The sequence below is a fragment of the Telopea speciosissima genome, chromosome 3 (assembly GCF_018873765.1).
Source record: "Telopea speciosissima isolate NSW1024214 ecotype Mountain lineage chromosome 3, Tspe_v1, whole genome shotgun sequence".
NCBI classification, from domain to species: Eukaryota; Viridiplantae; Streptophyta; class Magnoliopsida; order Proteales; family Proteaceae; genus Telopea; species Telopea speciosissima.
The window spans coordinates 60,239,823-60,264,139 of NC_057918.1; the positions used below are offsets into that span (position 1 = coordinate 60,239,823).

At 39.1% G+C, this 24,317-nt stretch overlaps 3 protein-coding genes across 3 annotated transcripts in view; 2 read left to right on the forward strand and 1 right to left on the reverse strand.

Moving 5' to 3' along the window:
• The window catches only part of LOC122656435 (non-structural maintenance of chromosomes element 1 homolog), a 29,368-nt gene extending 20,756 nt beyond the window's left edge, over nucleotides 1–8,612 (forward strand). The window contains exons 5-7 of the mRNA XM_043850955.1: nucleotides 6,980–7,213; nucleotides 8,030–8,107; nucleotides 8,199–8,612. Coding sequence (XP_043706890.1) covers nucleotides 6,980–7,213; nucleotides 8,030–8,107; nucleotides 8,199–8,456 — 570 coding nt within the window. The 3' untranslated portion in view covers nucleotides 8,457–8,612. The remainder of the gene's footprint in view (nucleotides 1–6,979; nucleotides 7,214–8,029; nucleotides 8,108–8,198) is intronic.
• On the forward strand, nucleotides 1,488–22,631 carry LOC122656436 (60S ribosomal protein L30-like). The gene is made up of 7 exons (XM_043850956.1): nucleotides 1,488–1,494; nucleotides 10,618–10,624; nucleotides 18,705–18,744; nucleotides 19,133–19,238; nucleotides 21,567–21,668; nucleotides 22,268–22,336; nucleotides 22,415–22,631. The coding sequence occupies exons 3-7, from the start codon at nucleotides 18,724–18,726 to the stop codon at nucleotides 22,450–22,452; spliced, it is 336 nt and encodes a 111-aa protein (XP_043706891.1). The 5' UTR covers nucleotides 1,488–1,494; nucleotides 10,618–10,624; nucleotides 18,705–18,723; the 3' UTR covers nucleotides 22,453–22,631.
• LOC122656434 (probable long-chain-alcohol O-fatty-acyltransferase 5) lies at nucleotides 9,450–10,587 on the reverse strand. The gene has a single exon (XM_043850954.1). It carries the CDS (start codon nucleotides 10,536–10,538, stop codon nucleotides 9,450–9,452), a length of 1,089 nt encoding a protein of 362 aa, XP_043706889.1. The 5' UTR covers nucleotides 10,539–10,587.
• Nucleotides 22,632–24,317: the final 1,686 nt, after the last annotated feature.

Consider the following 24,317-nt stretch of genomic DNA (forward strand, 5'->3'; position numbering starts at 1 on the left):
GGATTCTGCTCGCCAATCTGGGAGTGCCTGACGATGCCACAACCCTTTATGTCCTATGTTGTTTTGTTGTCCCGTTGTAGAGGCACTAAAACCAGATTTTTCTACTGCATCATATCGTGGGGGCTAAGGCAACCCTTCTTTTTGTTTATAACAATAGGGTGCGACTCAAACTAGGAAACCCTTTTGTTTAGGAAAGGAGAATCCTTACAACTTCAAAAATAGCAACCATCTAGAAGACTAACAAAATAGAAACTAATTACTTCATCCTGTATAGGACTATAAATTTTTATTATTTGGGTTTATAGGATTGGCCCATTACAATAGTACACTCAAAAATATTAAAGCCATATAACCCATTGGGTACTCAAAAAAACAAGGGGGAGGGGGGGGGGGGGACGTACACAGTGCACGATGCTCCTACCATTGTGGGGTCTAGGGAGGGTCATAATGTACACAACCTTGCCCCCGTTTTACGGAGAGGCTATTTCTTGCCATTGAGCACTCAAATTAATCCTACTTTTACCCAAGAAAGTTAACCAAACTTGTTGAAATTCTGCATCAATTCTCCCGGGCTTGAAAAAACTTGCCCTCAAGTTTTGTAGATTCAAGAGATTAATTGTGTGTGATGAACATCCATCTGCAGCCCATTGCAGTATTCTGGTAGCTTAGATGTTTGGAATGTAGTCTTCAAGGCATGGAGCTTTCTCTTTAAAGAACTTTGTTGGAATGATGAACTCTATGTGATAAACCTTTGAATTAATATCAATTGTGGATTTCATATCCATAGAGTCCTCAACTTTGGGAGCCTTCTCATCGAAGAATTGAGGCAAAAACTCTACCTCTTCAAGAACCGCATCATCAATGTTTATGATTTCTTGTGGATTGTTCTCAACTCCTTACCTCATTTTCCACTGTTTCAGTTTTGTCTGCTTTGATTTTTTCAACGTACACCTCTTCAGTAGAATCTTCTGTCTTTGAAGCTTCAAGAACTGTCTCTTCTTTATAATCACAGTTCACTCTGATCACTTCAGCTTTATGTAATTGGTGCTCTCTCAATTTCCTTTGGTAATGTAAATTTGAGTTCCGCCTTCGCCTTAACATTGTTGGTATCAGACTTTCAACTCTTCGATTAGCGAATTGAACTTTATAGATGGCTGCTTCAAGTTCTCTTCAGCTTTAAATGCGTTTTGGTGGTAATCTTGTCGAAGGGAGACTAAACAGGAAGTGTTACACCCAAACCCACAAATAGGACTGAGGAATAGAAATTCTCGCAAATTGAACTGGTAGGTAAAGGACCAGAGCTCAGATGAAGCTCAAAGTCTGGTTGAAAAGGTAGCTAGGGTAGGAGAACAAATACCCTAAATTTTGGTGATGATCCAACCAGCTGTCAAAGGTAGAACAGAAATAGAAAGTATGCAACAGTTTTAGTAACAAATCAAAACTAGTAATCCATTGGATAGATCAATACCAAAGTTGATTCGATTGTAGGGTTTTGTCAATGGAGATGGGCCTCCGAATATCATAGCAAGATGAAGGCTAGATCAACAGATACGATGGTAGGATTGAAATTAAACTTACTATCTGGAGCAGATCCAGCCATGGGGTGTGAATGAAACTGAGGTCTATGGTAGGGTACTAACAGTAGTAAAACTTTTCAAAATTCCTTGGGTAGCTGATGGTCAGATGTGGAGATAATACAACAGATCTGAATTTAGAAACTAGACAGATTTGCAACTTACATACTTGAAGAAGATCTAACCATTAAAGGAGGCTGATGTTCAGGTCGATGGAAGGTTGCAAAGGGAGGACTACACCTTCAAAACAATGACTGAATCTGATGGCCATAATAAATATTGTAGATTACTTAAGGTCTGCTGCAATGTAACATCACAGGGGAGGTGCCGCAGGTTAGGGATGATGCCACAGAATCTTCACTTGGTGCAGGTTTGATGAGATCAACACTTCAGCTTCATAAACAGCAAGCAATAACACTGATGTAGCATGTATCATGTACTTCACGGAACAGGGGTTGCAGAAGTAATAAAATAGAAACAAAAGAAGAAGGAAGATAGAAGAATAGATGGTTGAGCCTCTCACTCAAACCTCACCAGCTTCCCACCGGTTCCCCAACATTCCACCAAGGTAGTAAGTTGTTTCTCACAGTCCAGCTGCATTTCACAAGCCATTGGTTATCAAAACCTGATTTTTTTCTACTTCATAATATCGTGGGTACAACTCAAAATAGGAAACTTATTTATGTAGGAAAGGAGAATCATTACAACCTTAAAAAAAAGTAACCATCTAGATGACTGACAAAATAGAAACTAACTATTTAATCCCATATAGGACTTAAACAGTTAAACCCATGATATATGGGCTCATAGAATTTACCCATTACAAGAGTGAACTCAAAAATATTAAGCCCGTGGTCCATATAACCCATTGGGCACTCAACTTAAGCCAAATTCAACCCAAGAAAGTGAATCAAACCCAAAACAACAGGCCCATCTTCTCTTCTTGCTGAAATTTTGCATTATTTTTTCGCCAATCGGCTTGATTCAAAGCCATACTTGTTACTAGTCCTAAGCTATACATGTCTTTCCTCACCGCTTCTCCTAGAGTTATTTTAGGTCTACCCCTGGCTCTTTTAGCTCCTTCAAATCACCCCTCCTTATTGGAGCATTCGAAGGTCTCCGTTGCACATGTCCAAACAACTTTCTCACAACTTATCATGTATCGGATCTACTCCTAAATTTTCTTGTGATTGTCGATTATGCCAAATCACCAATTGCACTCTGTAAGTATCCAAATCTTTTGCTCTCTTTGTGGTTCATTTCTTTGATCCAGAATGTGCAGTTGTAGATGATTTGACTGCATCGAGCTTTTCTTCTTGCCAAATAATATGATTAAGGTGTTTAAATTGACCAGTTTGGTGTTATTTTATTTGAAATGGCTGTTCAAACTGGTTGATTGAGGCTGTCTGAATTGATAAGATAACACACCCAAAAAACATTGGATGAAGGGGAGACAGTGATGCAGGAGCAGTTCCTTGGACCAGGCTGAACCCATTTGGGAATCGGAGATGAACTGGGTCCAATTTGCGTTTTTAGTCTAGTAGGATATTTTAGAACTTTATTTATTTGATTTGATTTTTATTTGGTAAGATATAGCTACGTAGAAAGTTAGTAGTTTTCTTAGTTTCCTTAGTTGGGTTAATTTCTATTTCTTTGTTTGGAGTTTTCTTTATGTATTGGCTTGTAACTGATGATGCAGATTAGATTTGACAATAATTGAAGTTTGAGTTTATGTGCTGTACCTGTGTGGTCTGGTGTGTGTGATCTTTCTCCCCCTCTTTTTTTTCCCTCTTCTTCTCTCCCTTCCTTGACATTACCTTTTTCATCTTCTCTTTTGTTCTGTTACTCTTATTCAATCCCCTTTACATCTATACTTATCCTTTTCATCTTATTACCTGTTCTTACGCTGTTTTGTTGGAGTTAGCAGTCCCGACTTTTGGAATCCAAACATGGTGGAGCTTCATCGGCTTGGCCTGGGAACTTGGGGTTTTTGGAACCACATAGTGGCTACTGGAATCAGAGAATCATGGTCCCAAGTAAATTTTTCTACCTCAAGAACTCAACCCATATTCAGACCTGACTGTTGACTCACCGCCAGACTTGGATCAGGTCCTTCGATCTCTCTTATTGCAGGTTCTTTCTACCAGGTTCTGTGTGCTCTTGGAAGTTGGAAGGACTGGTGGTAGCGACACTGGCGCAGACCTAAAAGGCTAGCATGCCAAGATCGAATCTGGAAGAGAATAGGATAAGCTGTAGAGCTGGAGTCCCACCAGTCTACCAGCTGTAGGAGTTCCACCTAGGCCCGCTGTAGGAGTCTCACCTAAGCACACTTGATTCACACAAGTAGCTCTCATGAGAGGATTTTTTTCTCTTCAAAATTCTGGGTGCTGAAACAGCCTCCCACTATTCTATTATATTGGGGGGGGGGGGAAGGAGATTTAATAGCCCCTTGATTACATAAACTTGAATTAAAAAGGACTGTTGGAATTCCCAACATCTAGAAACTAAAACCCATACATAGAAAATAATTCCTATATTTAGAAACTAACCCCAAGATATTAAAAACTGTTCCCAAGACATAGGAACTACAAACAAGCTTGATAATGGAAGGCACTTAATGCTGCCTTGGAATATGAAAAGACAACTAACTACATAGATATTTAAAAGAAAAGAAATAAAAAACTGGGCCACACATTGGCCCTTACAAAAAAAGCACGCTGGCTATGCCTGTCCTGACCATGCTAGGTCTGGGCTTGGCTGGTTGGGCTGGGCTGCAGGCTTAGCCAGGGGGCTGATAAGGCCTGGGCCTGGGCCTAAGCTGGTACCTCGTGGGGTGCTTGACTGGGTCTGGGCAGGGGTTGCCAATGGCCCTACATCAGACACCTTGCTTGAAGTTTCACATTGATTGGGCTTCTTGTGAGGGAGATCCCTTCTTCGAAACAATTCCCTGGTACTGCTGGTTCGTTGGACAGAGGTTGAAGACAATCTCTTGTCTCCTTTTCTCCATGATATATCTCCCTTTTAACCCCTATTTCCAATAGTGCCTTTCCCTTTATCTACTTATTACTTTTAAGTGTAATTTTACTGATTCTTCCAAGAATACCTCTCCAATGTCTTACGTGGTTATTACATTCCCTTGTCTTTCCATTTTTAGCTTGATTTCCAGTAATAACAAATCTGCCATTCTCTTTAAACTTCAAATATTTACTGTTTTGCCACTTAACTTTGGATTTGAGTATTTTTTGTTTGGGTGGGACCACAAGAAATCCAACAAGGGTTATTCTGACAAGAGTTCGCATCAATTAGTATTAGAGCAAACCTGGCTATGGATCCCTTTCTGTCTAAATTTAGAGTTTGTTTACCCAGCAGAAAGCATGCTATTTGTTTATTGATGAAGGGCAAAGTGACAATTTCGTCTCACGATCTATGGTGGAGATGTTATCAAAGACTAACCAAGTCATCATTGAGTTTGAGGATGATGTCTTCGTCGAGTTCTCCATTTCATAATATTGTGATGGTGCTTATTGTGAAGTGTTTAATTCTTCTCGACGCATTAAATTGGGTTGAGAGTGGTTGGAAGAACAAAAAGGTGTCATTGATCGTGATAGAAATTTGTGCACCCTACAACCTTTTCACATGCGTCAAACATTCGTTCTTCAAGGATTAGTTGATGAAGTTTGCTCAAAGCTGGAAGAGGCAACACCGGCGATCCAGCCTCAACGAGAACAACTAATAGCGGTACCGGAAGGATAGAAGATTGTGAAGCAAGTAACGATGGAAGCCAGTGAAGTGAAGGTCATTCTACAACATGAATTCTTTCTTTCCCACGATTTTCCAGACGTGGGTGCAATTGCAATCCCAAAAATCCATATTTGGGATTTTCTTCAAGTTGCGACTAAGGGGCCAATAGCTCTCGCTCGTTAGATTTTATTTCTACTATTCTACAAAACTCGTGGATGACTTTTTCTTAACACCAGGGGAATTGATGCAAGAGCAGTTCGTTGGACCAGACCAAACCCGTTTGGGAATTCAGACGGAGATGAACCGGTCCAATTTGGGTCTTTAGTCTAGTAGGATAGTTTAGGACTGCAATTATTTTATTTGATTTTTATTGGTAGGGGTTAGCTACATAGGAAGTTAGTAGTTTCCTTAGTTGAGTTTGGGTTAATTTCTATTTCTTTGTTTGGAGTTTTCTATATTGGCTTGTAACCGATTGTGCAGATTAAATTTGAGAATAAATTGAAGTTTGAGTTTGTGTGTTGTGCCTGCATGGCCTGGTGTGTGTGATCTTCCCCCTCTCTTCTCTTCTTCTCTCCCCTCCCTGACGTTACCTCTGTCATCTTCTTCTTCTTTAATCTTCTATTTTCTCCTGTTACTCTTCTTATTTAATCCCATTTTATATTTATACATATCATGTTCACCTTGGTACCTGTTCTTACTTTGTTATGTTGGAGTAAGCAGTCCTGACTTTTGGAATCCAAACTTGGTGGAGCTTCATCGGCTTGGCCTGGGAACTGCGGGGTTTTGGCAAAGGCTACTGGAATTAGAGAATCATGGCCCCAAGTATATTTTTCCACCGTAAGAACTCAACCCATATTCAAACCTGACTGTTGACTCACCGCCAGACCTGGATCAGGTCCTTTGATCTCTCTAATTGCAGGTTCTTTCTACCAGATTCTGAGTGCTCTTGGAAGGACTGGTGGTAGCGACACCTTGCTTGAAGTTTCACATTGATTGGGCTTCTTGTGAGGGAGATCTCTTCTTCGAAACAATTCCCTGCTACTGCTGGTTAGTTGGACAGAGGTTGAAGACAATCTCTTGTCCCTTCTCTCCACGATATATCTCCCTTTTAATCCCCTATTTCCAATAGTGCCCTTACCTTTATCTAGTTATTACTTTTAAGTGTTATTTTACTGATTCTTCCAAGAATACCCCTCCAACATCTTACGTGTTAATTCCATTCACTTGTCTTTCTGTTGTTAGCTTGACATCCTGTAATTACAAATCTGTCACTCTCTTTAAACTTAAAAAATTTGCTGTTTTGCTCACTGAACTTTGGATTTGTGTGTTTCCTTGTTTGGGTGGGTCCACAAGGGACCCAATAAGGGTTATTCCGATCCGGATTCACATCAGACAGAGGATGCTTCTGAGATCTGCTTCATTTCAGCATCCATATTATCGTAGAGATATAATTAAGGGTGAAGAAACATAAATAGAAAGAACAATATCTATAGAAGTTTTGTGCATGCCAGAATGTGGAACCTCCTTAAATAGATAAGATTGTGTCATTGTAATAACATGGACGATGTCGCATTTCTGCCACTGCATAAGTGCTTACATTTTTTAATTCATACCTGGATCATCTCTTTGGTCTAACAGTACTCTTGGTTTCTCTTCATGTTCAGACTGTGATGGCATCACAGTCACAGGGTGGTGCAAGTCAAGTCCCTCCTGCATTCAGGAATTTCACAATGTCTCAGAAGGAGAAAACTCTTGGTGACCTTGTGGGGGATCAGTGGCTTTGCTTTATGCCAGGAGGCAATATTGGTCTCGGTGTCAGATCCTTTCTAGATCTTCGAAGCTGGTTCCACAGCAATGGTGTTCCTTCATGCGATGTATGCAATGAGGCCGGAGTGAAGGTATGCTCTTCTTCTGATTGAAGATTTGGCATATTAATTGAGTAATAGTCTTTTTTTTTCTTTAATATATAATTTTGATGGGATTTTTTACCATTAGATGGTAGTGAACATTGCTCTAGATTGGAATTCTAATTTTATCGTCCAGAGGTTGTTATAATAATGACTGATCCAGCTGAAAATGTCTAATTCATCACTATGTTATAAATGGAGATGGGGCAATATTCCGTTGTTACTCCCATGCTTCTCAATGTCTAGTCTGTCCAATCAATTAAGTGGGTTTTGGTTGCAATTCTTCAAAAATATTGCACACATCAAGTGATATTCAACCTTATAAAGTATTTTTATTTCATCACTCAAGGAGATTGCCTCTATTATGGATCACCCTTGGAGATCTTTTTTGTATTTAAATGGTAAAAATCTGTAGCTGCTATTATTTTGGGCCATACTGACCCCTGACCTGGCCCTGTTAGGACAGTCCGGATTGATAATATTTTCTGATTGTACAGAGGTTGAAAGTGGTCTACAAAATGTTTGATTTATGAATCATTTATTCATTTGCATATTAAATTGCCTTTGGAGGTAATCTTATAAACCAGCATTTGGAATTCTGAAAATCATCTTTCATCTGGCTTTGGTGCCAGAGGATATTCCGGAGTTAACCTTTTACATCTGCAGAAAATTTGAGAATATTTTTGGATTACAATTAGTTCTCTTCTCCAGTCCATTTGTCTGCAGATGTTTGTTTTCGTTCCTTCTGGTACGTTTCATCCTGCCACTGTTATAGTATCTGATATGTTCCTTTACTCTTAAATACAGGCCGAGTTGTGTCAAAAAGAAAATTGTACTGTCCGAATTCATTGTTACTGTTTAAAGAAGAAATTTTCTCAAAGAAGGGTATATATCTTAATCTCTTAGTATGTCTTGTTAGAGCACGTATAATGTGTTTAGTATATGGCCTTAAATTTTCTGGATCAATGAGATGCAGGTTGAAAGGGTTTGTCCAGGTTGTGATACTGAATGGCATCTTCCAGTTTCAAAAGTGGAACCAGTAGAAGATGAGGGAGTGGAGAAAGAGACTACTGGAACCACTCAAAGCCAACCAACTTCGTCAGGGACCACCATGAGAAAGAGAACTAGGAGCTGCAAGACTGAGGTAGAGACAGTGGAAGTTGGTGCTTCTCAACCTTCTAAGTCCATTTGTGATATGAGGAGAACAACTCGAAGTTCTGCACGGCTAAGGTAAAATCTTGTTATGTTCTATTTTTGTGTATATTTTGAGAGGGGATGGTTCTCCCATTTGGTCTTTCAGCCCACCCCCCCAAAATCCCCTTTTTTGTTGGATGACTCCATGGGGAATATTACTAGCTATAGTTGGTTCTATGTATTGGTTTCAAGACAATCTGATGCAAGATTGGTGGTGCAAAGTTCTATTGTATATGCTTCATGAAAATCATTTGCTGGAAACTTGGGTTTCATGTTGGATTGTGCTGCTCGACTTCACTCCAGTTTGCATTGTCTGAACCTGTGCCCCAACTGATAGCCCTAACAGTAACAGGTGAGTCCAACCTTGGTCCTCCCATATTTCACCCACGATTCTATATGGGCTTCAGCTAATATGGGCACATTTCCATTTATCAGAATCATAGTTGTCATAGCGTATAGACGATCCAAGGCGGCCGTGGGGGTAAAAAAAACTATGGCGACACAATAAGGTGCCTAGGCCTGGATGCCTAGGTTAAGCCTTGACAACTCTGATCAGAATTATAAATTACAGAGAAAGTGTCGTAACAGAAATGGTGGCAGTGCATATGCCTCCTTAACTGGTCCAATGGGCACCTAATCATTGGCCCTCCCTGAACTACCTTGGGCCTGAAAAGGGATCCTGTCATGTCAATGATCTGAGCTTTGTCTTAAGATTTTCATTAAAAACAATCAAATGACCAGAGTTAGGCCAGATTGGCTCTTCATTCCCGAAATGTGAAAGATTGATCTTATGCTCATCCTTACATGTCCTGTCAAGTTACTTCTCTAGTTGGGGATGAGTTCTTTTAAGAATGACTCTGTTTAGCTTTTGCAGGTAAATGCTTTAGGAATTTAAAATTAAATGATTTTTATTCCTAAATGACAGCCAAAGGTTGGAGATATTCACCAAACAAGTGTTGTAGACTACCCAAGCTTAAGGCTTAAAGGTGATAAAAGTGTTGCAAAAGATTTGGAAATCTAAGAACGAGCATCACTATGGGCCATGGAATCCCCTATAGCCACTTACATCCTTTATGAACTCTTCAAAAGCTTTGTACTCTCTAACCCCCTTGATATCCAGCTGACACCGGACAATGTCTGATAATAACAGCCAGGAAATGGTACCAAAAAGGAACCCATTGACCAGTAACCATGAAACTACAGGATGTAACTGCCATCGACCGGCCACTGCCTTCTTCACGGCAACCTCAGCTGCTAAACAGACACCATTGAGAGCAAAAAAGAACATGGTCTTCCATGTGGGATGCCAACAACCGACATAAACCCACACGAGCATATGCATCAGACCAGACACAAAGAATGTGTTGAGTATAGCTACAAGTCGAGACATTTCTGACTCAATACCAAATAGCTGCACAGCAAGACGTCGTGTAGGCTCATAGACGGTGGGGTGCAGAATTTTGGAGACCATGAGATTCCATCGTCGACTCCAAAAGTCCTGCAGAGAGATTGAGAGATAGGGTTCTTTGAATGTTGGTTCGAGTTCAAGGCCTAGTAGCAGTCTGGCCAGATATGCCACAGTAATAAGCACAGTTTCCATGCCGATGTAGATGTGGGTACAATTAAGAAACCTGAGAATAAGTGGGTGGATGTATTGACTGTAATCATACAAACGAAGCACAACAGCTAAAAGTATCACTTTAATGCTGTAAAACAGAGGTGAGTTGGGAACTATTCTACTTGGAAAGGGAAATGAGTGGTTGTTCTCTTTGGCACCATTGCTACCATTTGGAGATTGGTATTTGATTTTGATGGGGAAATAAGCTACGGAAATGAAACGTAGAAGTGGCATTGATGGGTTAAGTGATAAAGGACCTTTACCAAAGGCAAAGAGGAGGAGCTTAAAGTTAGCAAGCCAAGAAAGGAAGAAAGCTGTTAAACCTCTGAGATGGATGGAGGAGAAGTTGAGAGGGAGGAGAAGGAAGAGGCAGAGGACAGGGATGATGGACAGGAGTCTCAACTTTCCCTTTGCGATCCTTCTTGCTATCAAGTAACAATAGCTTAATGATGCAAAAACTAAAACCCAAACCTTGAAGATGTTCTTCAACTCACCACCCTCCATGCTTCTCTTTCTTTCTCTCTCTTTCTGTTATATGGGTGTATTGCTTATGGGATCTATTAGACCCAGCTAATTGCAGTAGGCAATTTGTTGGTTTTTTGGTTAATCTGACATGAAGAGCAGTTGGATGGATTTTCCTGCTTTGTTCTTACAGAAGAGTCGTGCATCCCTCCTATCAAACCAGCATTTTTGGTTTCTTTCCGTTCCATGAAAGCAACCCTCCATCATATAGGTTGAAAAGCTCCCGAATTTATTTGAGTCTCTTGTTATTCACACTTCCGGGGTTGAGACTTCATCCTATTCGCATGAATCATAAAGAATTGTGGCTCCCTGGATGTTAGATAAGACAAATTGATGACTGAAATGTGAAGATCATGACACTCCGACATTGTTTCTTTTGGTCTTATCATAATGAATATAGTAGCTCCATATGTTGCTTGATTGAACGGGGCTTTTGTGAGATATAATTTCTTCAATTGAGTTACCTTTCGTAGTTGTTCTTCCTTGCCAAGAGATAGATGCCAGTTAATAGACCATGATAATGTGGAAGAATAGTATGGGTGATATATATCCCACGAGGCCATGAGTCTCTTATCATTATCGTTATTATTATTAGGGAGAAAAAATGCCACTTGGCCATGCCACACATGCCGTCCCTGCATCTTGACACAAGGCGCATAAAATGAACACCGCACCCTGGTCATTTATGGGGCTCCAGGGGGTGCGGCGGTCATTTTGCGTGTTCCTATGTCAAGGGGCAAGGTTGCGTGCGCTGCACAATCGGGTGGCGTTCTCATTCCCTTATTATTATTAGGGAACGAGAAAGCTACCTGGGTCTCTAGAGCCTGCAAGTGCACGCTGGCCAATGGGAGTGGCACACAAGCGTCGTCTTGAGCGGGATTTTTGCCTTTCCATGGGGCAGCTTAGTACTTTCGTGCGCTTCTGTGTTTTGGTGAAGGAGCCACGCGACTAGATAACGTTATTTTCCCCTTATTATTATTATTGGCCTTGGACCGGAAGATGGAAATTCATTAATATTAATTATATCATGTATTAATAATCTCAAATTACAATAGAGAGGGGTGACTCCTGATCATGTTAGGAATTCCAAGTTACAATAGAAAGGGAACAATGAAATAAAACTAGAACTAAGACAAACAACTCAATCTAAAACTAAGACTAACAAGTCAAAGTAGAACTATGACTGACTCGTACTCAACATGTGTATTTAGTAGTTAGCAGAAAAACAGAGCTAAGCTCAAAATCCAATTCAACCATCAATAGAGTAGGTTACTTCCTATGCTGACATAGAAAAGAGCATCTCATAATGTGAAAAGAAGTCGCAGAGAGTCATACGTAAAATCTAAACAGGGAATCAATAAAATTGGTGACAAACAGCAGAAGCAAGCTCAACATCCAAAACACCATCCATTTCAACATTGCCCTCCACAAACCACAATGCAACTCGTCATTTCATAGTTGCTATGACTTGAATAGAAGGGAATGGAAAATCAAGATTTATATAGACAGCCAATCAGTTGGCATTCAAATTTATTTGCCTTAAAAGATGATCATCCTTGCATCAATAAAGGGATCATTGAGAGCAATGACTTCAATAAGAATGTAAAGAAAACCCATCTCCTAGAGTTTCACCATATGCAACCCTACAACCAAATCTAAAAACTATAAAATAAAACCACAAAAAAGCAAAATGAACTTAGTCAACAAATAACTTAATCAAGCAACAACAATGGCCAACTTCTATTATTCGTATTTCATTTGTGAGTGCTTTATTATTGTCCTAATTAAAGTAGAAATTCCTAATCCTATTTGGATTTGGAAAACTATTGAAAAGGGGGGGGGTTAAGCAGTCACCCTGAGCTAGGCCACAAAAGAGTACAATGAAGCTTATTGAGGTGTTTCACAATGAAGTCAACTTTGCTATATCTCTTGCAATTCTGATCAATGCAATTTTATGCTGGATCCAAGAACAATTTATTCAAGCTTGGAAACCAGCCAAAACCTAATTATGCACATTCTAAAATGATTCAAAATACTTGTTTATCAAACTTTAAGTGAGGTAAAGTTTGACAAAATACATAATACAAAAAGGAAAACCGGAGAGTATCAAATTTCAAGTTGAATAAATCAATTTTATAGACAATAGAGGAGAGATGGCGTACAGTTTTTGAATGATGCACAATGGTGAGGCCAGTTTGCATGATGAATATCCTACTGCCAAATGGCTGAGGTGGGGGAACAGGTGGAGGCATCACAATTGGAGGTCTACCATCAATATCTGCATGACCCTCATTCTGATCTCTCTGCTGCTCCTAATCTTTTTCTATTGAGTTTGGAGTAGGCAAGGTTCGATGCAAATCCCAGTCAATGAGAGAACTACCTTATCTTTGTATATAAGACTGTATCAGCTGATCCGTTGTCTCACAGAACCAATTCGAAGAAGATTGGGTACACTTCTCCTACAAGACGAGTTAAAATTCTACTAAGCATAAAACAGCTTTATCAACAAAACCAAATTGACAATTCAACAAATGGTGCAAAATTCAGACAAATGTCTCAGAGAATATGATAAAAATGCTTAGGAGTTCTCTCAGTTCCATGCTATAGACATTGTCATCTTCAGGTGGATGGAATCTATTGAACCATCTAACCGGAATAGCTCAGCAGCAATGGTGCCAAATAGTTAGCCCCAGGACGGCAGCAATTGTGCCAAATAGTTATTGAACTTGGTAACAAGCAACCGACCGTAGTCAAGGTTATTGAAAATTAGCACACTGAGTAGATAATTATGCAGACGGTACATTCAAAAAGTTCATAAGCCATTGAACCTACTGTATGGCAGCGATGGTATTGCTGCTGATGGCTTCCAATCCTGTTGATGGTGGAAACTTGGTTGGCTCATGCTAGGTCACACACGGGTACACAATGACGGACCCATCTCCTTGGTTGGGCTAGGGTTAACTGTTTACAAGTTTTTTACTTAGCTTTGTAGCCTACCTATGTCCAAACAGGTGAGGCAGACGTTGAAATTTCCCAGCATGAGCTCAAGATGAGTAGGGCCAGGGCTAGGGCTTAAGCTGGCACTGGGTTTTCAAAACTCATCCTGCCTGAGTTGCATCCATGAGCTCAGGATTAGCCTATGTAGGACGGCTAATTGTTCAACCTAAAACTAACCCATTTTATTAATAGGGTGCTTGGGATTTTTAACCCCCACACGAGCACGACAGATGGCACGACTGATAGTTTTGACAACATCATCTTGACCAATAACCCGCTTGTGAAGTGTCTCTTCCATCTTTCCTTTAGAAGGCGGTCAGACTCAACAAATAACTTAATCAAGCAACAACAATGGTCAACTTCTATTATTCGTATTTCATGTGTGAGTGCTTTATTATTGTCCAAATTAAAGTATGAATTCCTAATCCTATTAGGATTTGGAAAACTATTGAAAGAGGGGGGTGGGTAAAGCAGTCACCATGAGCAAGGCCACAAAAGAGTACAATGAAGCTTATTAAGGTGTTTCACAATGAAGTCAACTTTGCTATATCCCTTGCAATTGTAATCAGTGCAATTTTATGCCGGATCAAAGTACAAGTTATTCAACCTTGGAAACCAGTCAAAACCTAATTATGCACAATATAAAATGATTCAAATGACTTATTTATCAAATTTTCAGTGAGGTAAAGTTTGAAAAAAATACATAATACAAAATGGAAAATCAGAGACTATCAAACTTCAAGTTGAATAAATCAATTTTATGAACAATAAAGGAGAGATGACACACAATTTTTGAATGATGCACAACGGCGAGGCCAGTTTGCATGATGAATATCCTGTTGCCAAATGGCTGAGGTGGGGGAACAGGTGGAGGAGGCAATCACAATTGGAGGTCTACCATCAATATGTACCTGACCCTCATTCTGATCCCTCTCCTGCTCCAAATATTTTTTGGTGAGGTTGGAGTAGGTAAGGTTCGATGCAAATCCCAGTCAATGGGAGCACTACCTTGTCTTTGTACAAAAGACTATATCAGCTGATCCGTGGTCTCACAAAACCAATTCGAAGAAGATTAGATACACTTCTCCTACAAGACGAGTTAAAATTCTATTAAGCACAATGCAACTTTATCAACAAAACCAAATTGACAACTCAACAAATGATGCAAAATTAAAACAAATGTCTCAAGGAATATGATCAAACATGCTTAGGAGTTCTCTCAGTTCCATGCTATAGACATTTTCATCTTCAGGTGGATGAAATCTATTGATCCATCTAATCGGAATAGCTCGGCAGCAATGGTGCCAAATAGTCAACCCTGAGACGGCAGTAATGGTGCCAAATAGTTATTGAACTCAGTAACAGGCAACCGACCATAATCAAGGTTATTGAAAATTAGCAAATTGAGTAGATGATTATGCAGATGGTACATTCAAAAGTTCATAAGCCATTGAACCTACTGTATGGCAGTGATGGTATTGCTGCGGATGGCTTCCAATCTTGTTGATGGTGGAAACCTGGTTGGCTCATGCTAGGTCACACATGGGTTTATAATGATGGACCCATCTCCTTAGTTGGGCTAGGGTTAACTGTTATACAAGTTTTCTGCTTAGCTTTGCAGCCTACCTATGTCCAAACAAGTGAGACAGATGCTGAAATTTCCCAGCATGAGTTGGGCTAGGGCTTGACCTGGCAATGGGTTTTCAAAACTCATCCCGCCTGAGTTGCATCCAGGAGCCCGGGATTAGCCTATGTAGGATGGCTAATCGCTCAACCTAAAACTAACCCATTTTATTAATAGGGCGGTTGGGATTTTTAAGCCCCACATGAGTACAACGGATGACACGCCTAATAGTTTTGACAACTTCAATTCATTCTTACCAATAACCCGCTTGTGAAGTGTCTCTTCCATCTTTCCTTTAGAAAGCGGTCAGACTCAACAAATAAATTAATCAAGCAACAACAATGGTCAACTTCTATTATTTGTATTTCATTTGTGATTGCTTTATTATTGTCCTAATTAAAGTAGGAATTTCTAATCCTATTAGGATTTAGAAAACTATTGAAAGAGGGGGGGGGGTAAAGCAGTCACCATGAGTTAGGCCATAGAAGAGTACAATGAAGCTTATTGAGGTATTTCACAATAAAGTCAACTTTGCTATATCCCTTGCATTTTTTATCAATGCAATTTTATGCTGGATCAAAGTACAAGTTATTCAAGCTTGGAAACCAGTCAAAACCTAATTATGCACAATCTAAAATGATTCAAATGACTTGTTTATCAAATTTTCAGGGAGGTAAAGTTGGATAAAATACATAATACAGACAAAATACATATAATACAAAAAGGAAAATCAGAGAGTATCAAACTTTAAGTTGAATAAATCAATTTTATGGACAATAGAGGATAGATGGTGCACAACGGCGATGCCAGTTTGCATGATGAATATCCTACTGCCAAATGGCTGAGGTGGGGGAACAGGTGGAGGAGGCATCACAATTGGAGGTCTACCATCAATATCTGCTTGACCCTCATTCTAATCTCTCTGCTGCTCCTGATCTTTTTCTGGTGAGTTTGGAGTAGGTAAAGTTCGATGCAAATCCCAGTCAATGGGAGCACTACCTTGTCTTTGTACATAAGACTATATCAGCTGATCTGTGGTCTCACAAAACCAATTCGAAGAAGATTAGATACACTTCTCCTACAAGACAAGATAAAATTCTACTAAGCACAATGCAGCTTTATCAACAAAACCAAATTGACAACTCAACAAATGGTGCAAAATTAAGACAAATGTCTCAGAGAATATGATTAAACATGCTTAGGAGTTCTCTCAGTTCCATGCTATAGACATTGTCATCTTTAGGTGGATGGAATCTATTGATCCATCTAACTGGAATAGCTCAACAGCAATGATGTCAAACAGTTATTGAACTCAGTAACAAGCAACCGATCATAATCAAGATTATTGCAAATTAGCACACTGAGTCGATAATTATGCAGATGGTACATTCAAAAAGTTCATAAACCATTGAACCTACTGTATGGCGGCGATGGTATTGCTGCTGATGGCTTCCAATCCTGTTGATGGTGGAAACCTCGTTGGGTCATGCTAGGTCATACACAGGTACACAATGACGGACCCATCTCCTTGGTTGGACTAGGGTTAATTGTTTTACAAGTTTTATGCTTAGCTTGCAGCCTACCTGTGTCCAAATAGGTGAGGCAGATGTTGAAATTTCCCAGCGTGAGTTTAGGATGAGATGGGCTAGGGCTTGAGCTGGCACTGAGTTTTCAAAACTCATCCCGCCTGAGTTGCATCCATGAGCTTAGGATTAGCCTATGTAGGATGGTTAATCGCTCAAACTAAAACTAACCCATTTTATTAATAGTGCGGTTGGGATTTTTAAACTCCACACGAGCACGGCGGATGGCACGACTGATAGTTTCATCCTGACCAATAACCCACTTGTGAAGTGTCTCTTCCATCTTTCCTTTAGAAGGCGGTCAGACTCAACAAATAACTTCATCAAGCAACAACAATGGTCAACTTCTATTATTCATATTTCATTTATGAGGAGTGTTTTATTATTGTCTTAATTAAAGTAAGAATTCCTAATCCTATTAGGATTTGGAAAACTATTGAAAGAGGGGTGGGGTGGGGTGGGATGGGTAAAGCAGTCACCATGACCTAGGCCACAAAAGAGTACAATGAAGCTTATTGAGGTGTTTCACAATGAAGTCAACTTTGTTATATCCCTTGCAATTTTGATCAATGCAATTTTATGTCGGATCAAAGTACAAGTTATTCAAGCTTGGAAATCAATCAAAACCTAATTATGCACAATCTAAAATGATTCAAATGACTTGTTTATCAAACTTTCAGTGAGGTAAAGTTTGACAAAATACATAATACAAAAAAGAAAACCAGAGAGTATCAAACTTCAAGTTGAATAAATCAATTTTATGGACAATAGAGGAAAGATGGCGCACAATGGTGAGCCAGTTTGCATGATGAATATCCTGCTGCCAAATGGCTGAGGTGGGGGAACAGGTGGAGGAGGCATCACAATTGGAGGTCTACTATCAATATCTGCCTGACCCTCATTCTGATCTCTCTGTTGCTCTTGATCTTTTTCTTTGGAGTAGGCAAGGTTCGATGCAAATCCAAGTCAATGGGAGCACTACCTTGTCTTTGTACATAAGACTGTATTAGTTGATCCGTGGTCTCACAGAACCAATTCAAAGAAGATTGGATACACTTCTCTTATAGGACGAGTTAAAATTCTACTAAGCACAATGCTTCTTTATCAACAAAACCAAATTGACTACTCAACAAATGGTGCAAAATTAAGACAAAAGTCTCAAAGAATATGATCAAACATGCTTAGGAGTTCTCTCAGTTCCATGCTATAGACATTGTCATCTTCAAGTGGATGGAATCTATTGATCCATCTAACTGGAATAGCTCGACGAGTTCTTGGATCAGAACTCACTCACTGCTGTGGTTGTAGTACTGTAGTGACCCTGCCTCAGCTGCAGAGTCCGACAACTCTGACTTTTGCATGGTGGGGGAGGGAATGAGGGATTAGGGAACGAGAGACAGGGGGAGAGGGAGTCGATAGATTGAGGTATAGGGTTGTACTCAATTACGATCTTACCCTTTGGCAAAAAATCTAGTTAAAGTTCTTGCCTTGTTTCTGATTTTTTCTAATTTTCAAATGTGAATGTGATTTTACTTAATTATCCTTATAAATTTATTTCCAATTGTATCCCTAACTGTATTTTTAAGGGGGTAATTGATATCTTGTTATGTTTGGATAATGTTTGGATAATTAACAGACCCTTGTTACGTTAATAGTTTCACTTTTCATAAATTATGTACTAGAATTAGGTTCATCTTAACCCAATCAGGCCTGATTTGTTAAAAGGTGAGTACCTTGAGCTGGGCTGGGCCTAGAGTTGAGATACCCAGCCAGGCCCGACTTGTACCCCCAGCAATTCTATAAATTTTGGTTTTCTGAAAGGTATTTTTGATTTTTAGGTTGCAAGAGGAAGGGCAATTTTGTCCGTTAACTTGGTAAATCATATATAAATAAGGGCCGCTTCAAGTCTTAGGGTTTCTAGGCCGCCATTGTTTAGCAAGCAAGTCCTGTTGGAGCGGCAGCCATGGTGACCGCGAAGAAAACTGTAATCTTTCGCTCTCTCACATTTCTAATTGCTTACGTTGATTTCAGTCTCTGGGTTTCTTTTCTATTCGGTTGTTTCCTGCAATTGAACAAACTATCTAACTCTGCAAGCATTTCTAATTGCTTTCGTTGATTTCAGTTTCTAGGTTTCTTTTCTATTCGGTTGTTTCCTGCAATTGAACAAATTGTCTAACTCTGCAGCTAGTATCGAATGAGCTAGTGTGTTTTTTTTTTTTAAATCAAACTGTCTCCGATTCATGGTTTGAATTGCTTTTAGATTTCGATCTCTTAGTCGAAGTGCATTTGCTTCCATAGATGACATGTTATTATCGTTACTTCTTCTTTGCGTTTTCCCCCCCCTCATTATTTTATATTATTTTCTGTTGCAGAAGAAGACCCATGAGAGCATCAACAATCGGCTCGCTCTAGTTATGAAGAGCGGGAAGTATACCCTTGGGTATAAGACCGTTCTTAAATCCCTAAGGAGCTCCAAAGGTAGTTTTCACTAACAGGATTGGTGTTACTGTTTATGGTGATGTAATTTGTTCAAGTTTGAAATGGATTTGTTGATTCGCTTAATAATCCTCTGCGTCAGATTTTTCCATTTCACCAGTGCTTAACTATATCTGGATGTTTTGATGCAAATTTGTATGGAAAAAAGTGGCATTTATGCAAATATTTCTTTTGCGATATTAGGGTAGCTTTCATTAGATCTTAATAAACATGAAATGTTCTGGGTATATGTTTGCTGTTGTTCACTGTTCAAACATGTCCTTGGTTACTGACTGGAGCCTATTTGTAGGTATTGTCATTTATATGTAATCAGTCGTCGTTTCAGATATTTAACATGAATTTTAGCTTAAAGGCTTCAATTTTATATTTAATCTGGAACTGTCTTTAACAGCATTTGGACTATGTTCTGTTATTAGGGCTGCCAGATTCTACGTTTCACTTGTGTTAGTAGTATTCCTTGTATTCCTTTGTGTGATATATTGAAGTAGCAATTACTTTTCCATGCCATTTTGGTTTTAAAAGTACTGCATGCTTATTTGTACTAGGATACTAGTGCTTCATTTTGTTGCTGTGAGTCAATATTTTTGTGGAAGGATTCCATTCTTTTTTGAGCAGCAAAAGTGATATTGAATTGACAACTAAGGCCTGATTTAGTATAGTTTCTATTTCAAATTTCATGGGGTGATTTCTATTTCGAAAATTGTTTGGTTGGATTTTTGGACCTTATTTCAGTGAAATAGAAATTCTGAAATTGCTAAGTTGTTTCAATTTTGAAATTGAAATTGATTTCACTCTTGCTCTTTAATGAGCACATGGTGAATTTGATGGTCAAAGCTGTAACTTCATGTTCAAAAATAAAACATGACACTTATTCGTCTCTTGATGATCTCACCACCACCATGCCCTCACCACCACTGTGACTGCCACTGCTGCCACCACCATCATCGCCACTGCCACCACCTCTTTGCCACCACCACCCCCTTCTCAACCCCAGCCCTCCCCCGCCCCTCCCACCACTCTACCTTCTCCTAAAGCAATATAGGGAATTTATTCTTAGAAATTGAACTACCAAATGGATTTTTTATTTATGAAATAATTCAGATTGATGCAAACAAACCAATTTCAATTTCTTCACCAAAAATCTATTTGTTGACAATCTCTGCCTGATTTGGTTCTATTTCAATTTCAGGGGGTGATTTGGTATAGTTTGGCTATTTCAGAATTTCTATGTCATTTGATTTCACTCTTGCTCGTTAAAGAGCATGTGGTTAATTTGATGGGCAAAGTAGTAATTTCATGTTAAAAATAAAACACTACCCTTTTTCTTTTCCTAATGGTCTCACCATCACCATGCCACAACCACCACCCCACCACCACAACTACCACCACTTCCCCGCCACTACCTCACCACCACAGCCACTACCCCACCACTGCCACCACTACCACCCTTCCCAAAGAAAGATAATCTATTCTTAGAAATTTTACTGCCAAATAGATTTTTTTATTCTTAAAATATTTGACATTGTACAACCAAAACAATTTCAATTTTTTGACCAAAAATCTATTTGTTGACTATTTCACAAAATCAATCCACAATTGAAATAGAAATCATACCAAATCTGACCAAAATGAATTAAGCCGGATTTTAAATAGAAAGCATACCAAATCAGGCCAAATCTAGCCTAATTTGGCCTGATTTGGTATGATTTCTATTTCAATTTCATGGGGTGATTTCTATTTCTGAAATTATTTGGTTTGGTTTTTACATTATATTTCAGTAAAATAGAAATAAAATGGAATAAAAATTCTGAAATAGTTGATTAGCTGTTTCAATTTTGAAACAGAAATGATTTCACTCTCTTTAATGAGCACACTTGGTTAATTTGATTGGTAAAACAATAATTTCATGTTAAAAATAAAACACTACCCATCTTATTTTGATGGTCTCACCACCACCTTCCCTTCCCTGCCCCAAACCAACACCAACCTCTCCCAAAGAAATATAGAGAATTTATTCTCAGAATTTGAACTACAACATGGATTTCTTTTTTTGAAATATTTTGGATTTATGCAAACAAAACAATTTCAATTTCTTGAACCCAAAAATCTAGTTGTTGACAATTTCAGGAAATCAATCTGAAATTGAAATAGAGAAATCATACCAAATCTGTTGTAATTAGTACTTGTAATTTCTGTTCAACTTTTATTTGTTTGGAAGGAAATTCATTTAATGTGATCTGTGTTTTTTTTTCTTAAGATAATAGTTACTGAATTTGAATGACATCAATTCCTTATATTTGTCTTATGCAGGGAAGCTAATTATAATTGCAAACAACTGCCCTCCTCTTAGAAAATCAGAGATAGAGTACTATGCAATGTTGGCGAAAGTTGGAGTTCATCATTTTAATGGGAGTATGTTTCCTGCCCCTGTTATCTTGTAGATCATATTTCTTTTAATTTACTCAAACCTCAAAGGCTTTCTCCTCCTAAGGATGTTTGTTTCGGAAGGAGGACAGTACGCGAACACTGATGGAATCTTCCAGGCACTTTACAGTGGCAGCTATCTGGAGATCTTATTCTGCCATTGTTGAATACTGAATTTAAACCTGTGCTGTCTTGTGATACCATTGAGGCAGCAGCATTAGGATGATTCTTTATTCTGTGAATATTCTGAAGCTGTTAATGATCACAGTGGACATTCTATTGATGTATAGCTTTGGTCATTTTGTCTACAATTCTATTTAGTGCACTTTTCATTACATTCTGAACTCTGCCAGTTCATCCAAAACTAGTTACGTTTTTTTTCTCAAGAATTTGGTCCATAATTGTTCATCTTGTAGCCTACATTGCATTCTACTGTTCATCCAAAACTTGTTAGGGAAATATTCTAAGTATTTGGTTCAAATTCTACCTATTGAAGCTTTTCTTCCCTTAGCTTGAGCATCTGAAATGTCACTTATGCACAATAAATTTTGGTGTATCTTGACATATATATGTTCAATGATTCTCAGACAATGTCGATCTGGGTACTGCATGTGGCAAATACTATCGCGTGTGCTGTCTCAGTATTATTGACCCAGGTAGGCTTTGTGGGTACTTTGTCTGCCTTGTCTTTTTAACGTTGATTTGTTCTGATGATAAAATGGTCCATGTTTCAGGGGATTCTGATATTATCAAGAACATGCCTGATCAATGAGAAGATTAGAGTGTATAACTCATTTTTTTATGTTTACATTTTTGTGTTGTTTGTTTTAGTATCAGGTTCTTTCTTTTTTGGGTTTTGTTAATGAAAATTTTGATGGGTGGTAGTTCTTGCAGACTCGGTTTCAAGGGAGAAAATCAGCTTAAGATATCCTTAATTCTATTTTTGTTTCTTATTATGATAATGCCGTTGTCATGTGTTTTATTTCCCCCTTATGGTACTTGCGTTGAGCACTAAAATCATGGCAATCTGATATTGGAATGAACCTTGTTTAATTGCTTTCAATGTTCTGGAGTAGCTATGCCTGCATTTTGTATCACTTGGTCTTCTAGGGTAAATCACTGTAGTTGGTTACACACTTGCACCTTTGCCTGGCCTTTGTGCTGCTGGGACCAATGTATGTGAATGTCTATAAATTTGTAGCAGAAGCTTTGGAGGGTTAGCCCAGGCCCTCTGTACCCAACTGCAACCTTGGTTCAAGCAAGATTGCTGAACAGGGAACCTCCTTCCATAGAAACTACCAGATCCATAATGGGAAAGGAAAGAAAAGCTTGGATTGCTGGTTTAAAAAGCTGGAAAGTGATACGAATCAATAAAACCCAGAAAGCTCGTGACACAACTAAGGAGGGAGAAAGAATCCTCAGGTCTTGTCAGAAGCTTCACCATCAAAATGGTGCACATTGTTGCAGTCGATTCGTCCCTTGAATGCTTATCCAAAGGATGTGGTTGGATTATTTTGCAAGAATTTTCCGATCACACTCCATATACCTGAATAGTGCTGAACAATCCTCCTGACAAGGTATAAGAGACGGGGACTTAGATGTGAGCATCGTCCTTACCTTCTAGATGAAAGCCCACTATTCATTGAAAAAAAGAACTGAGAACCCAGTGTATATATTAGGGAAGGCCATCCCACTGGGGTCAATAATTTGACAAACTCAAGTCCTATACCTGAGATCTCTTCATGTGAACATTGTGCTTAAGACCTAGTCATATGATGATCAATCAGAAAATTTGAAAGAAGCCACCCTATTCTTCATGAACGAACTCCCGTCCTTCCCATCCTTCTCGCAATCATGCTTTCTCAAAAGCCCATAAGTATTGATGGAAAGTAATGCCCCCACCATAGTTACGTAGTCTAAATGGGAAGAGGCAATTACCATCACTCCATAACATTTAACCCATATGTAGGTTACTAGCCTATTTTTATTTTTAGGGCAAATTTCACGGATACCCCCGTAAGTATTCAATATGTCATGGATTTTTCAAAAATGGTCAGAATGTCAACCTTCCTCTAGACGTTAAGTAGGGTGACCATGATAAAATATCAATTTTACCCTCTTAGTAATGACTAAGGTTACGTCATCTTCCATATTCTTTCCGTAGGAGAACTCAACCACAGTGGGCGACCATCAAGCTGCACCAGCTCCGTCGAAGATCAAGTCCGGCGATGTAGCGACCGGTATTTCACCCCAGAGCTTCGGCAATTCCTCTCCGTCGCTTCTCCTCTCCATCGTGTCCGTGAAAATTTTCCTTTAAATAATATCCTCTCCTTCCATCCTCTTCCCTCTTCTTTCTTATTCTGTCTTGCTTTAACAAGAATGGAAAGTATTTTCGATTCGCCGGGGTAAATTACCGGGAACATTTTGTCATCAATATTAGAGCAAACAGTGAGAGAAAATAAAAAAGGGGATCACGAAAATCCCAAAACCCAAGTAATAATACTTGATCAGCAAATTTCTGAAGATGGGGTATGTTGTAGTTGCGGAACTGATTTCAACGGTAGGTTTGTAACTCATGGTAATGGAAGACTTTGAGAGTGAGAGTCAAGGACTTTAATCACCCTAGGATATATGGCC

Bases quoted from the DNA above. Each gene is read 5' to 3' on its own strand.
- LOC122656434 (XM_043850954.1), bottom strand. From the start codon at position 10,538: ATGGAGGGTGGTGAGTTGAAGAACATCTTCAAGGTTTGGGTTTTAGTT.
- LOC122656436 (XM_043850956.1), top strand. From the start codon at position 18,724: ATGGTGACCGCGAAGAAAACT. The intron at 18,745-19,132 runs GTAATCTTTCGC...TTTCTGTTGCAG, and splicing joins TGGTGACCGCGAAGAAAACT to AAGAAGACCCATGAGAGCAT. The intron at 21,669-22,267 runs GTATGTTTCCTG...AATGATTCTCAG, and splicing joins AGTTCATCATTTTAATGGGA to ACAATGTCGATCTGGGTACT.